The sequence below is a fragment of the Nomascus leucogenys genome, chromosome 11, assembly GCF_006542625.1.
Source record: "Nomascus leucogenys isolate Asia chromosome 11, Asia_NLE_v1, whole genome shotgun sequence".
Lineage (NCBI taxonomy): Eukaryota > Metazoa > Chordata > Mammalia > Primates > Hylobatidae > Nomascus > Nomascus leucogenys.
Window position 1 is genome coordinate 77,478,812 of NC_044391.1, and position 15,021 is coordinate 77,493,832.

Sequence of the window (15,021 nt, forward strand, 5' to 3'; positions counted from 1 at the left end):
ATAATATTGGAATCCAGGAGCTAGAGTCCTCAACACAGCCCTTAAATGTTCTACGGTTTTAGAGTGCTTTTCCAGTTACCATACATATCTTTGATATAAATAGCACTTTTAGGTAGCGATTTAAGCTAATAGTGTTTATTTTCTTTTTGCTTGTTTTGCTCAGTTTGATTTTTCATTTTACCCCGTAGGTTTTACTCAGTGGTGGTGTAGACTCAACAGTTTGTACAGCTTTGCTAAATCGTGCTTTGAACCAAGATCAAGTCATTGCTGTACACATTGATAATGGCTTTATGAGAAAACGAGAAAGCCAGTCTGTTGAAGAGGCCCTCAAAAAGCTTGGAATTCAGGTCAAAGGTATTGAAGAACCCCAGAAAAGTTAACTTACATGTTAGGACTTATTTAATCAAATCTAGTCTTATGGTTTAAATGAGCGCAATTACAGTTTTCTCAGTATGCTCAAGGTTGAAAATGTTTTTTAGTTTTACAATTACCTCTGGTGTAAGAGAGGTCTCAGTATAAATTTTTAAACTATTGATTCTGCTAATTTTATACATAGATTGATAAGTTAACTGTTTCCAGCTACTGTTCAGTTCTCTTCTAGTCATTCACTTTTAAAATTATCTTTTCCTGGCCAGGCGTGGTGGCTCATGCCTATAATCCCAGCACTTAGGGAGATCAAGGTGGGTGGATCACCTGAGGTCAGGAGTTTGAGACCAGCCTGGCCAACATGATGAAACCCCATCTCTACTAAAAATACAAAAAATTAGCCAGGCTTGGTGGTGGGCGCCTGTGATCCCAGCTACTCGAGAGGCTGAGGCAGGAGAATCTCTTGAACCTGGGAGGTGGAGGCTGCAGTGAGCAGAGATCATGCCACTGCACTCCAGCCTGAGCAACAAGAGTGAAACTCCATCTCAAAAAAAAAAAAAAAAAAAAAAAGAAATTATCTTTTCCCACTCTATTTAATGATAGTTATGCACGAGGCTACCCAGTCCCTCCTCAGGTATGGGTATACAGATTATTTTGCAAACAGAAAAGCTTATTGTGGGAGAGGTGAAGATTCTATACTTTTTTTTTTTTTAAAGGGCCACTAGTAAACTTCCTAGTCCTTAATAACATTTACTTTTGTAGATACGTTTTATACTTTTTAAAAACAAGGTGCAATTGATAGTTATAATGAAATGAGGTCAGTAGTTTAATGATACAAGTTATTGTACATATTATTGAATTAATTGGAATTGATACCAAAAGGCTGAATAAAATGAAGACTTGTATGACGTGAACATGAGTCTATTTCTTTGAAACTTCTCTAAAATAACAGTAAAAGCATAAAACAGTGTAATACCATAAGGATGTGGGATAGAGGAGATGATAGCAGACAGATGGTTTCAATAAAATGTTGGAAAGTGGAAAGCAGATGGGTAGAGGTGGATTTTCTCTGTTTAAGCTAAGGGGGGTCTCTCCAACATCCTGGGAAGGTCCCCAGTGGTATCTTCACATGGTGATATGTGTTTGTGAAATTTGCAAGTAAGATATTTTGATAATTTGTAGTTGTTTATTTTCTTTCAGCTCTAACTTGTTCTCTGTTAGGTGATGCTGGAATGGCTGTGGGCATTTTGAGATCAGGCTAAGACAAAGATGAGCTGGGGATGTGCTTAGTATGGGTTTAGTGGTATATATGTGATTTTCAATTATTTCTGTGTATAGTTAAGTACTTGTTAGCCATCCCAGTATAACTTACGATTTTTAGTATCTTATTTGTTATTCTGTTTCTTGAAGGAGGCCTTCAAATTGTAAAATTTGGATCTGTCCCTGGTAACTGACATAGCAGAATGGAGGGATTCACAACCTTGGAGTGGGGTGGGAAGGAAACCAATAAAAAGCAAGCTGATTTGTGCTGTAGACTTCTGGGGAGGCTCAGGAATTTGAAGCATTGGGTTCTTTTCGGGGCATTGGTCTCTGGGTTAGCCTAAAACAGGGATTAGTTAAAAATCTGAGAAGCAGATCCTTTTCCTTAGCACAGGAGCAAACTGCGCCCTCCTTCCCCATCAGAACACTGTGGATGTATTCTCTAGAGGGGCTAAACGAGGTTCTGGACTTGAGCCTACTAACACCAGGCATAGTTGAGGGTGGAGGTAAGACTCTACATTAAGAACAGGATTAAGTAAAATTCTCTATGCTGAATGGTGATTCCCTCTTCCTACCACTTCCTCTGTTCAACTGCCAGAATGCCAATAGGCAGGAGAGTAGATATGTCTTCTCTGGGTAGTTGACCAGGTACAGGAAAGACCTACAAATTCACTGGCTTTTCCACAGTGAAATAGCCAGCTGCCTTGTCATCTTACAGTGAAGGCCTGTAGTAACTAAGTTTTATTAGCAAATAGAGATCTTAGTTTTTAGTTTCTTGTCATTAAATAAAAAGCCAAGGATTGTTAAACGTATGCTCATAAATATTAGTTTTACAAGACACTAGTGTGTGATTCCAACAACTTTGATTCTGTTCAGGAGCCAGTGCTTTTGACTTCTTTGGGGCTAAGCTGCTTGCTGTGGCTTCTGCTTGTTGCTCTGGTGAAGCACTGAACAGAGGGAAAACAATCAGCATAATTTTTTTTTTTTTTTGAGACGGAGTCTTGTTCTGTTGCCGAGGCCAGAATGTGGTGGCATGACCTCGGCTCACTGCAACCTCTGCCTCCCAGGTTTAAGCAATTCTCTTGCCTCAGCCTCTGAGTAGCTGGGATTACAGACATGTGCCACTACGCCCCGCTAATTTTTGTGTTTTTAGTAGAGATGTGGTTTTGCCATTTTGGCCAGGCTGGTCTCACACTCCTGACCTCAAGTGATCCACCCAACTTGGCCTCCCAAAGTGTTGGTATTACAGGTGTGAGCCACCACGCCAGCCCTAATCAGCATAATTTGTGATGCCATGGCCCTAGATCTAAATGCCAGGAGATTCTCACAGAAACAAAATTTAATGAGTGCCTGTATCTGAATTCTCTTACTCAGGATTTATTGATAGTTCTTTTTCTTTTTCTTTTTTTGAGACAGAGTCTCGCTCTGTCGCCCAGGCTGGAGTGCAGTGGCACGATCTCTGCTCACTGCAAGCTCCGCCTCCGGGTTCACACCATTCTCCTGCCTCAGCCTCTCAAGTAGCTGGGACTACAGGTACCCACCACCACACCCGGCTAATTTTTTGTATTTTTAGTAGAGATGGGATTTCACCATGTTAGCCAGGATGGTCTTCATCTCCTGACCTCGTGATCCACCTGTCTTGGCCTCCCAAAGTGCTGGGATTATAGGCATGAGCCACTGGGCCCGGCCAATAATTCTTGAATATTAATAGTTTATTGAAATTTGTAGGCAAATTTAGGGGAGATCAAAGGACTGCTCTTCAGCCTGGGAAAGACATAGTTTTTCTTTCTGTATTTTGACTTGTTATTTTTGATTAAAAAACATGTTATACCAATTTAAAACGCTTCTCCCCTTTCCTCCAGTGATAAATGCTGCTCATTCTTTCTACAATGGAACAACAACCCTACCAATATCAGATGAAGATAGAACCCCACGGAAAAGAATTAGCAAAACGTTAAATATGACCACAAGTCCTGAAGAGAAAAGAAAAATCATTGGGGATACTTTTGTTAAGGTACCTTTGTTTTTAATATCCTCAACATATACTATTTTTGATGTGAATCTTAGTATTTGTTTTTCCTTGTCACTATATCAAATAACCAAATTTGCTAATTTTATCCTTTTTCTTACGTGGCTGAGAGTTTTATTGTGTATTGTCATTATATTGACCAGTAGAAACTGTTTTATGTTTTTTTTGTTGTTTGTTTTTTTTTGTTTGTTTTGTTTGTTTTTTTGTTTGTTTGTTTGTTTTGTTTTTTTTTTTGAGACAAAGTCTCGCTGTGTCACCAGGCTGGGCTGGAGTGCAGTGGCACAATCTCAGCTCGCTACAACCTCTGCCTCCTGGGTTCAATTGATTCTCCTGCCTCAGCCTCCTGAGTAGCTGGGACTACAGGGATGCACCATCCTGCCCAGCTAATTTTTGTACTTTTAGTAGAGACGGGGGTTTCACCATGTTGGCCAGGATGGTCCTGATCTCCTGACCTCATGATCCGCCCGCCTCAACCTCCCGAACTTCTGGGATTACAGGTGTGAGCCACCACGCCCAGCCAACTGTTTTATGTTTTAATAAACATGTTTGCTTACATTGCCAGGTTGTTATTTCAACTCTTTAAGAATAGATGTCTTCAGCTGATCATAGACTTTAATTCATTGGTTATCTCAATGGCTAATTTCAAGCTTTTGAGTGGAATGTTCACATACCTTTGTTTTTTTTTTTTTTTTTGGAGGTGAAGTTTTGTTCCTGTCACCCAGGCTGGAGTACAATGGAGTGATGTTGGCTCTCTGCAGCTTTCGCCTGCTGGGTTCAAGCGATTCTCCTGCCTCAGCCTCCCGAGTAGCTAGGATTACAGGCATGCACCACCATGTCCAGCTAATTTTTTTTTTTTTTTTGAGATAGAGTCTCACTCTGCTGCCCAGGCTGGAGTGCAGTGGTGCAATCTTGGCTCACTGCAAACTTCACTTCCAGGGTTCAAGTGATTCTCCTGCCTCAACCTCCTGAGTAGCTGGGATTACAGGCGTGTGCCACCATGCCCGGCTAATTTTTGTATTTTTAGTAGAGCCAGGGTTTCACCATGTTGGTCAGGCTGGTCTCAAACTCCTGACCTCGTGATCCGCCTGCCTTGCCTCCCAAAGTGCTGGGATTACAGGCGTGAGCCACCATGCCTGGCCACTAATTTTGTATATTTAGTAGAGACGGGGTTCCATCATGTTGGCCAGGCTGGTCTCGAACTCCTGGCCTCAAGTGATCCACCCCACTCAGCCTCCCAAAGTGCTGGGATTATGGGCGTGAGCCACTGTGCTCGGCCTGATGTACCTTTCTGAATCATGTTAAAGGACATGTTCATAAAGGAGTTTATTTTGGGGGTTGGTGGATTTTATTTTCTGGTCAGTATTTCTAAAGGATTCCAAGAGATTTAGCTGAAAGTATAAACTTTTGCTTTAAAACAAATTTATCTCTTACAAGGCTGTTTTACTCCTGTTGATTATAGATTGCCAATGAAGTAATTGGAGAAATGAACTTGAAACCAGAGGAGGTTTTCCTTGCCCAAGGTACTTTACGGCCTGATCTAATTGAAAGTGCATCCCTTGTTGCAAGTGGCAAAGCTGAACTCATCAAAACCCATCACAATGACACAGAGCTCATCAGAAAGTTGAGAGAGGAGGTAAAAGTTTATGAGAACTTTTTCATAAAGTAGATACATGGAAAGTCTTCCATTCTTCCCTCCTAACATTCACAGAATTGCACAACCATCACCACATCTAATTTTAGAACATTTTCATTACCCTAAAAAGGAACCTTATACCCATTAGCAGTCACTCCTCGTTCTACCTGTTCTTGTCATTGTCATCCTGCCGCCACCCCCCAGCTCCTCCTTTCCTCCTTTCTTGCCAGCCCTAGGCAATTACCAACCACTAATTTATTTTCTGTCTCTATAGATTTGCTTATTTTGGGCATTTTATATAAATGGAATTGTACAATATGTGGTCTTTTATGACTGGCTTCTTTTACTTACCATAATGTTTTCAAGGTTCATCCATGTTGCTGCATGTATCAGAACTTTATTCTTGTTTATTGCCAGATAATATTCCATCTTATGGGTATAATGCATTGTATTTATCCTTTGATCAGCTGATAGGCTTTTGGGTTATTTCCACTTTTTGGCTGTCATAAGTAATGCTGCTATGAATATTGGTCATAAGTTTTTGTGGACATGTGTTTTTATTTCTTTTGGTATACGCCTGGGAGTAGAATTGCCAGGTCTTAAGGTTTAACATTTTGATGAATTACCAAACTATTACTTAAAATGACGATACAATTTTACATTCCCACTAGCAATCTATGAGATTCAAATTTTTCCACATCCTCACCAAGACTTGTTGTTATCTCTTTTCTTATTGTAAAAAACACATAACAAAGTTTACCATCTTAACCCTGATTTTTCTTTTTTTTTTTTTGAGACAGAGTCTCACTCTATTGCCCAGGCTGGAGAGCAGTCACGCGACCTCTGCTCACTGCAACCTCTGCCTCCCGGTTCAAGCGATTCTGCTGCCTCAGCCTCCCAAGTAGCTGGGATTACAGGCATGTGCCACGAGGCCCAGCTAATTTTGTATTTTTAGTAGAGATGGGGTTTCACTATGTTGGCCAGGCTGGTCTTCAACTCCTGACCTCAGGTGATCCGCCCGCCTCTGCCTCCCAAAGTGCTGGGATTACAGGTGTGAGCCACTGCGTCCAGCCTCATCTTAACTATTTTTAAGTATACAGTTCAGTAGCATTAGGTGTATTCACATTGTTGTAAAACAGATCTTCAGAACTTTTCATCTTGCAAAACAAACTCTATACCCGTTAAAAAACAACTCTTCCTTTTTTCTGGCCCCCACCCTCTGGTAACCACCATTCTGCTTTCTGTTTCTGTGTTTCACTATAAATACCTCATATAGGTGGAATCATACAGTAGTGCCTTTTTGTGACTTGCTTATTTCACTTAGCGTAATGTCCTTAAGGTTCATTCATGTTGTAGCATGTGACAGAATTTCCTTCTTTTTTAAGACTGAAAAATGGGCCAGGCACAGTGGCTCATGCCTAGTGCTTTGGGAGGCTGAGGCAGGTGGATCACTTGGGGTCAGGAGTTCGAGACCAGCCTATTCAACATGATGAAACCCCGTCTTTACTAAGAATACAAAAATTAGCCAGGCGTGGTGGTGGGCATCTATAATGCCAGTTCCTTGGGAGGCTGAGGCAGGAGAATCGCTTGAACCCTGGAGGTGGAAGTCGCAATGAGCCAAGACTGCCATTGCACTCTAGCCTGGGCAACAAGAGCAAAACTCCGTCTCAAAACAAACAAACAAAAAAACAGACTGAGTAATGTACTACTATGTGTATATACCACATTTTGCTTATCCATTTTTGTTTATCTTTCGGATATATGCCCAGAATTGGGATTGCTGGATCATATGGTAGTTCTCTATTTAATTTTTTTGAGGAAGCTTTTGTCCATAGCAATTGCACCATTTTACAATCTAACCAAAAGTACATAATGACTCCAGTTTTTCCAAATGCTTACAATTTGTTATTTTCTATTTTTTTATGGTTGTATTATCTGATTTTTACAAATTTTAGTCATCTGGCCCAGCACAGTGGCTCACGCCTGTAATCCCAGCACTCTGGGAGGCTGAGGCAGGTGGATCACTTGAAGCCAGGAATTTGAGACCAGTCTGGCCAACATGGTGAAACCCTATCTCTACTAAAAATACAAAAAAACTAGCCAGGTTTGGTGGTGCATGCCTGTAGTCCCAGCTACTCTGGAGGCTGAGGCAGGAGAATTGCTTGAACCCGGGAGGCAGAGGTTGCAATGAGCCAAGATTGTGCCACTGCACTCCGGCCTGAGCGACACAGCGAGACTCTGTCTTAAAAAAAAGTAAATAAAAATGTTAGTCATCCTAGTGTGTATGAAGTGGTGTGTTTCGTTTTGATTTGCATTTCCCTACTAGCTAATGATGTTGAGCAGTTTTTCATGTTCTTGCTTATTGGCCATTTGTGTATCTTGGAGAAATGTTTATTCGTATCCTTTGCTCCTTTTTTTTAAAAAAAATTTTAGGTTTGAGGGTGTAAGTGTAGGTTTGTTACATAGGTAAACTTGTGTCATAGGGGTTTGTTATAAAGATTATTTCATCACCCAGGTATTAGGCCTAGTACCCATTAGCTTTGCTTATTTTTTAATTGACTTATTTATCTTTTTATTATTGGGTTGTAAATGTTGTTTATATATTCTGGTTACAAGTCTTTTATCAGATATATGATTTGCAAATGTTTTCTCTAGTTCTGTGAGTTGTCTTTTCATTTTCTCAATGATAACATTTGGAGAATTATAATTTTGGAACACTAGTATATTTTCTAGTTGCTTTGTATTCTAATGAGAACTAGATCAGAGATGATGGATTGGTTTACCCTGATTTATTTATATTTAAAAAGTTTATGTTTAAAATGTACTTCGAAGCGAAATAATACCACTAAAATATTCATCTAATTCCTTATAGGCACTTAGGAGCAAATACTTTAAAAGATGCATTTTTAATAATAATCTGTTAGTCTAAGAAAAGTGGTAACAGGAAAAGCCAATAATTTATTACGCTTTGTTTTCCATGTCATCTTGGTTACTAGTTTATATTGGTTGGCTTCTTTCCTCCCTGTAGGGAAAAGTAATAGAACCTCTGAAAGATTTTCATAAGGATGAAGTGAGAATTTTGGGCAGAGAACTTGGACTTCCAGAAGAGTTAGTTTCCAGGCATCCATTTCCAGGTAAAAATTAGAATTGAATTTTGTTTGATTCATCTTTAGACCTTCATGTTTTTTTGTTTGTTTGTTTTTAATTTTTTATTTTTTTATTTTTTATTTTTTATTATACTTTAGGGTTTTAGGGTACATGTGCACAATGTGCAGGTTTGTTACATATGTATCCATGTGCCATGTTGATTTCCTGCACCCATTAACTCGTCATTTAGCATTAGGTGTATCTCCTAATGCTGTCCCTCCCCCCTCCCCCCACCCCACAACAGTCCCCGGAGTGTGATGATCCCCTTCCTGTGTCCATGAGTTCTCATTGTTCAATTCCCACCTATGAGTGAGAACATGCGGTGTTTGGTTTTTTGTCCTTGCGATAGTTTACTGAGAATGATGTTTTCCAGTTTCATCCATGTCCCTACAAAGGACACGAACTCATCATTTTTTATGGCTGCATAGTATTCCATGGTGTATATGTGCCACATTTTCTTAATCCAGTCTATCGTTGTTGGACATTTGGGTTGGTTCCAACTCTTTGCTATTGTGAATAGTGCCGCAATAAACATACGTGTGCATGTGTCTTTATAGCAGCATGATTTATAGTCCTTTGGGTATATACCCAGTAATGGGATGGCTGGGTCAAATGGTATTTCTAGTTCGAGATCCCTGAGGAATTGCCACACTGACTTCCACAATGGTTGAACTAGTTTACAGTCCCACCAACAGTGTAAAAGTGTTCCTATTTCTCCACATCCTCTCCAGCACCTGTTGTTTCCTGATTTTTTAATTATGGCCATTCTAACTGGTGTGAGATGGTATCTCATTGTGGTTTTGATTTGCATTTCTCTGATGGCCAGTGATGATGAGCATTTCTTCATGTGTTTTTTGGCTGCATAAATGTCTTCTTTTGAGAAGTGTCTGTTCATGTCCTCTGCCCACTTTTTGATTGGGTTGTTTGTTTTTTTCTTGTAAATTTGTTTGAGTTCATTGTAGATTCTGGATATTAGCCCTTTGTCAGATGAGTAGGTTGCAAAAATTGTTTCCCATTCTGTAGGTTGCCTGTTGACTCTGATGATAGTTTCTTTTGCTGTGCAGAAGCTCTTTAGTTTAATGAGATCCCATTTGTCAATTTTGGCTTTTGTTGCCATTGCTTTTGGTGTTTTAGACATGAAGTCCTTTCCCATGCCTATGTCCTGAATGGTATTGCCTAGGTTTTCTTGTAGGATTTTAATGGTTTTAGGTCTAACATATAAGTCTTTAATCCATCTTGAATTAATTTTTGTATAAGGTGTAAGGAAGGGATCCAGTTTCAGCTTTCTACATATGGCTAGCCAGTTTTCCCAGCACCATTTATTAAATAGGGAATCCTTTCCCCATTTCTTGTTTTTGTCAGGTTTGTCAAAGATCAGATAGTTGTAGCTATGCGGCATCATTTCTGAGGGCTCTGTTCTGTTCCATTGATCTATGTCTCTGTTGTGGTACCAGTACCATGCTGTTTTGGTTACTGTAGCCTTGTAGTATAGTTTAAAGTCAGGTAGCGTGATGCCTCCAGCTTTGTTCTTTTGGCTTAGGATTGACTTGGCGATGCGGGCTCTTTTTTGGTTCCATATGAACTTTAAAGTAGTTTTTTCCAATTCTGTGAAGAAAGTCATTGGTAGCTTGATGGGGATGGCATTGAATCTATAAATTACCTTGGGTAGTATGGCTTATTTTCACGATATTGATTCTTCCAACCCATGAGCATGGAATGTTCTTCCATTTGTTTGTATCCTCTTTTATTTCATTGAGCAGTGGTTTGTAGTTCTCCTTGAAGAGGTCCTTCCCATCCCTTGTAAGTTGGATTCCTAGGTATTTTATTCTCTTTGAAGCAATTGTGAATGGGAGTTCACTCATGATTTGGCTCTCTGTTTGTCTGTTATTGGTGTACAAGAATGCTTGTGATTTTTGTACATTAATTTTGTATCCTGAGACTTTGCTGAAGTTGCTAATCAGCTTAAGGAGATTTTGGGCTGAGACAATGGGGTTTTCTAGATATACAATCATGTCATCTGCAAACAGGGACAATTTCACTTCCTCTTTTCCTAATTGAATACCCTTTATTTCCTTCTCCTGCCTGATTGCTCTGGCCAGAACTTCCAGCACTATGTTGAATAGGAGTGGTGAGAGAGGGCATCCCTGTCTTGTGCCAGTTTTCAGAGGGAATGATTCCAGTTTTTGCCCATTCAGTATGATATTCGCTGTGGGTTTGTCATAGATAGCTCTTATTATTTTGAGATATGTCCCATCAATACCTAATTTATTGAGAGTTTTTAGCATGAAGGGTTGTTGAATTTTGTCAAAGGCCTTTTCTGCATCTGTTGAGATAATCATGTGGTTTTTGTCTTTGGTTCTGTTTATATGCTGGATTACATTTATTGATTTGCATATGTTGAACCAGCCTTGCATCCCAGGGATGAAGCCCACTTGATCATGGTGGATAAGCTTTTTGATGTGCTGCTGGATTCGGTTTGCCAGTATTTTATTGAGGATTTTTGCATCAATGTTCATCAAGGATATTGTAGACCTTCATGTTGAAGAAAAATCAATTCAGACAATTCTGAAATAATCTGTCATCTCAGGGAATATGTAACATGAGAGAAAGGAAAGGATGGTTAGGGAATAATTGAAATCTTTTGAGTATCTACTGTATTTACTTCATTTTATTAAATACTCATTTTCCATTGTATCTGCATTTAAGTGTTACATTATCCTTGGGAGTCTGGCGTCTGATGTTGCCATCAGATGAGAAAACCAAGACATAAAGGTAGTTTAATAATATTGCCACACAGTCCTAGTAGTAGAGCTAGGATTTGTTATATTATTTGTACCATACCATACTGCATTCCGTGGAAGATGTGAGGATTTAAACTTAGCTCTTTAAAATCCTTGTCCTGTGTCTGACTTGTTTGAATGGATGAACCACTTATTCTGTGCAGAGAATTCTTGGCACAATGTAACTAATTCCTGAACAAATAATACTTCATTTGCTGTCATATAGAAAAAAATTAGAGGTGATACTTGTTTAAAGTTAGGACCGCAAGTCTTAACCTGTTTTTGTTACTAGTTCTTGAGAGGTTGGGCAAGTCTGTACCTCAGGTTCTAGCTCACTGTAATAGTGATTAGGGGATGATTTGGGAGAATGACCTAATTGAATTGAAAAGCATAATAATAGCCAACATTTCTTAAGGACTTTATGTGCTAGGCACTCTGCTAAATACATTTTATTGTATTATTTAATCTTCACAATGGAAACTAGTATTATCCTGTTTTACAGATGAAGAAACTCAGGGACAGTGACTAATTTGCCAAAAGTTACACAGATTGAAAGGAGTGGAGCCAGAATTATATCCCCAATAATTTTTATCTCAGAGTTTATACTCTTAACGATCATATTGCCTCCATAAACAGCTTTACAAATTTATAACCTATGTGGTGATTAGCACTTGTTCTCAAATCTAGTGATCAGATTGAAATCTTTAGTTCCCTAACCTGCATGCTGGCAAAGAATGGTCTGTGGACCGGCGTGGTGGCTCATGCCTGTAACCCTCAGTCTACTAAAAATAGAAAAATTAGCCAGGTGTGGTGGCAGGTGCCTGTAATTCTAGCTACTTGGGAGGCTGAGGCAGGAGAATTGCTTGAATCTGGGAGGGAGAGGTTGCAGTGAGCCGAGATTACACCACAGCACTCCAACCTGGGCAACACAGCACGATTCCATCTTAAAAAAAAAAAAAGAAAAGACAAGAATGATCTGTGAATGTAATGGAGGGAAGCCAAGTGTCCTATGTCCTTGGTCATTATTTCATCTAGACTCACTTGATGTTTTAAAAATCTATTTTGTATGTTGATTTTTCTATTATGTAAGATTTCATTGGCAAAAATGGTTTTGCTGCTTTAAAAACTATCTTAAATATGCTGTTTATTCTAAAGGTAAAGAGTGGACTAGGGAATTAATTGGACATAGCTGAGGTTTTGCCTATAACCAGACATCTCAAGTGATGCCTTTTCTGTTGTAGTAAAGCAGCAGGATCCAGTTTTCCATAGATCTATGCACACCTTGTGTTTTTACCAACTTTCAAGTATTTGGTAAAACAGAGGTCGGGTGCAGTGGCTCATGCCTGTAATTCCAGCACTTTGGGAGGCCTAGGCGGGCAGATCACTTGAGGTCAGGAGTTCCAGACCAGCCTGGCCAACGCGGTGAAACCCACTACGAAAAATACAAAAAATTAGCTGGGCATGGTGGTGCATGCCTGTACTAGGTACACTGGTGGCTGCTAGGGGAGGGTAAGGCAGGAGAATCTCTTGAACCCGGGACGTGGAAGTTGCAGTTAGCTGAGATCATGCCACAGCCCTCCAGCCTGGGTGACAGAATGAGAGTCTGTCAAAATAAAATAAAATAGAAATACTAGTTCACATTTTTTGGTATTAAAAACTCACATTATTTATTAGATTATGTATATATTTTAACAGTATAATACCATTCCTAAAATTAGATTGATAATAGAAGCTGGATGATGAGTAAGGTGGTTAATTATACTGTCCTCTTTATGTATATGTTGGAAGATTCCCTTATTAAAAACTTTGAATAGATGGGCATATATGTTATAAACTAAAAATATTTACTGGATAATTTTGTGATACTTAATACATGGACTATAAAAATAGGATAGGCCAAGTGCAGTCAGTGTCTCATGCCTGTAATTCCAGCATTTCCAGAAGCCGAGCTTCTGTAGTTCAAGACCAGCCTGAACAGCATAGTGAAACCCCTATCTTTACTGAAAAAATTAGCCAGGCATGGCTGCTGTGCTTGTAATCCAAGCTATTTAGGAGGCTGAGGTGGGAAGACTGCTTGAGCTCAGGAATTTGAGGCTGCAGTGAGCAATAATTGCACCACTGCACTCCAGCCTTGGTGACAGAGCAAGACTCTATCTCTTAAAAAAAGGGAGATAGGAATGATAGGGAGAGAATTAAACATACTGTCTTATTTGAGCCTCACAATGGAAACTATGATATTATTATCCTGTTTTATAGATGAAGAAACTTAGGGACAGAGATTAATATGCCAAAAAGTTATGCAGACTAAAAATTATGCATAACTTAAATGTTGCAGCATTCTAAATATTACAACATTTTTAGAATGTTGAAGCATTCTAAAAAATGCTGAATTGAATGGGAAACTAATAGCTACATTTGGATACTTATGATGGGCAGATGGATTTTAATTTTGGAAAGGTTTTATATTTTGAAAATAGTGGCATTTTTATATTAGATTTTTATATTAGAAATATAACATTAATGTTAAATACTATTGTTACTCTTACCTTTAGGTCCTGGCCTGGCAATCAGAGTAATATGTGCTGAAGAACCTTATATTTGTAAGGACTTTCCTGAAACCAACAATATTTTGAAAATAGTAGCTGATTTTTCTGCAAGTGTTAAAAAGGTAATATTTGATACAGCTAATCATTACAAAAAATTGAATGGATTCTTATTATATACCAGCATTTATAATGAATTTTTGAGGGTTTTATTATTTGAAAATTTGGTGTAATATAACCTTTGAAATGACTGTGGAGAAAGTATTCCACAGATACTCTTATGTGCACATTTTTCTTTCCAGCCAAACAAGACTGGATATACTGAGTCTCTAAAAATGTCAGATAAAGTATTTTAAAGCACTCTTTTATGTGTATTTCAAGAAAGTAAGGGAAATCCTTTGAGTCAGGAATTTATTGGGAGCCTCATTTCAAGAAACCAAAGCTGTCTGCTCCTCTGAGGACAGCTACTAATCCTTTGTGGTCTAGGATTTGGGTTTTAACAATTTCATTCATGTACAGGTGTCTGAGTATGAGACTGGGTCCAAGAAGGGCCAGAGATTGGATCAGATATCTTCACATTATGTAATCCTTTAGCTCCAAATTGAAGATGAATGGAAAAATTCGCCAGTCTACTTTATTCTAAAGATTTGGGGTTTTAATTTATGTGATGTGTGTGGTCTGAAAATTGCAACGTAAGAATTTTGAAATGGATCTGGGTTGGTAGTGCTTATGGGAGTTAGGCAAGGAAAAATGCAGATTCTCTTTTTTTTTTTTTTTTGAGACGGAGTCTTGCTCTGTCACCCAGGCTGGAGTGCAGTGGCGCGATCTCGGCTCACTGCAAGCTCCGCCTCCCGGGTTCACGCCATTCTCCTGCCTCAGCCTCTCCAAGTAGCTGGGACTACAGGCGCCCGCCACCACACCCGGCTAATTTTTTTTTGCATTTTTGGTAGAGACGGGGTTTCACCATGGTCTTGATCTCCTGACCTCGTGATCCGCCCGCCTCGGCCTCCCAAAGTGCTGGGATTACAAGCGTGAGCCACCGTGCCCGGCGCAGATTCTCTTTAGAATATCTTCACCTAGGTCCCAAAGGATTCTCATAGATAGATTTCCAACAAATATGAGGTTATAATAAAAAATACAAATCACATATAGAAGTATGGCACCATGAATGAGAAAGGAAAAAACTGTCAGAACAAGACCTTCAAGACTTTACTGGAATTAACAAGCAATATGTAAAATAAATAGAAATAAGCTATTCATAAT

The 15,021-nt window shown here is 39.2% G+C and overlaps 1 protein-coding gene across 1 annotated transcript in view; it reads left to right on the top strand.

The window, feature by feature from the left end:
• Positions 1–15,021, top strand: part of GMPS (guanine monophosphate synthase) — a 64,366-nt gene that overhangs the window by 36,911 nt on the left and 12,434 nt on the right. The window contains exons 7-11 of the mRNA XM_003256332.3: positions 189–354; positions 3,489–3,640; positions 5,115–5,288; positions 8,317–8,422; positions 13,768–13,883. Coding sequence (XP_003256380.1) covers positions 189–354; positions 3,489–3,640; positions 5,115–5,288; positions 8,317–8,422; positions 13,768–13,883 — 714 coding nt within the window. The remainder of the gene's footprint in view (positions 1–188; positions 355–3,488; positions 3,641–5,114; positions 5,289–8,316; positions 8,423–13,767; positions 13,884–15,021) is intronic.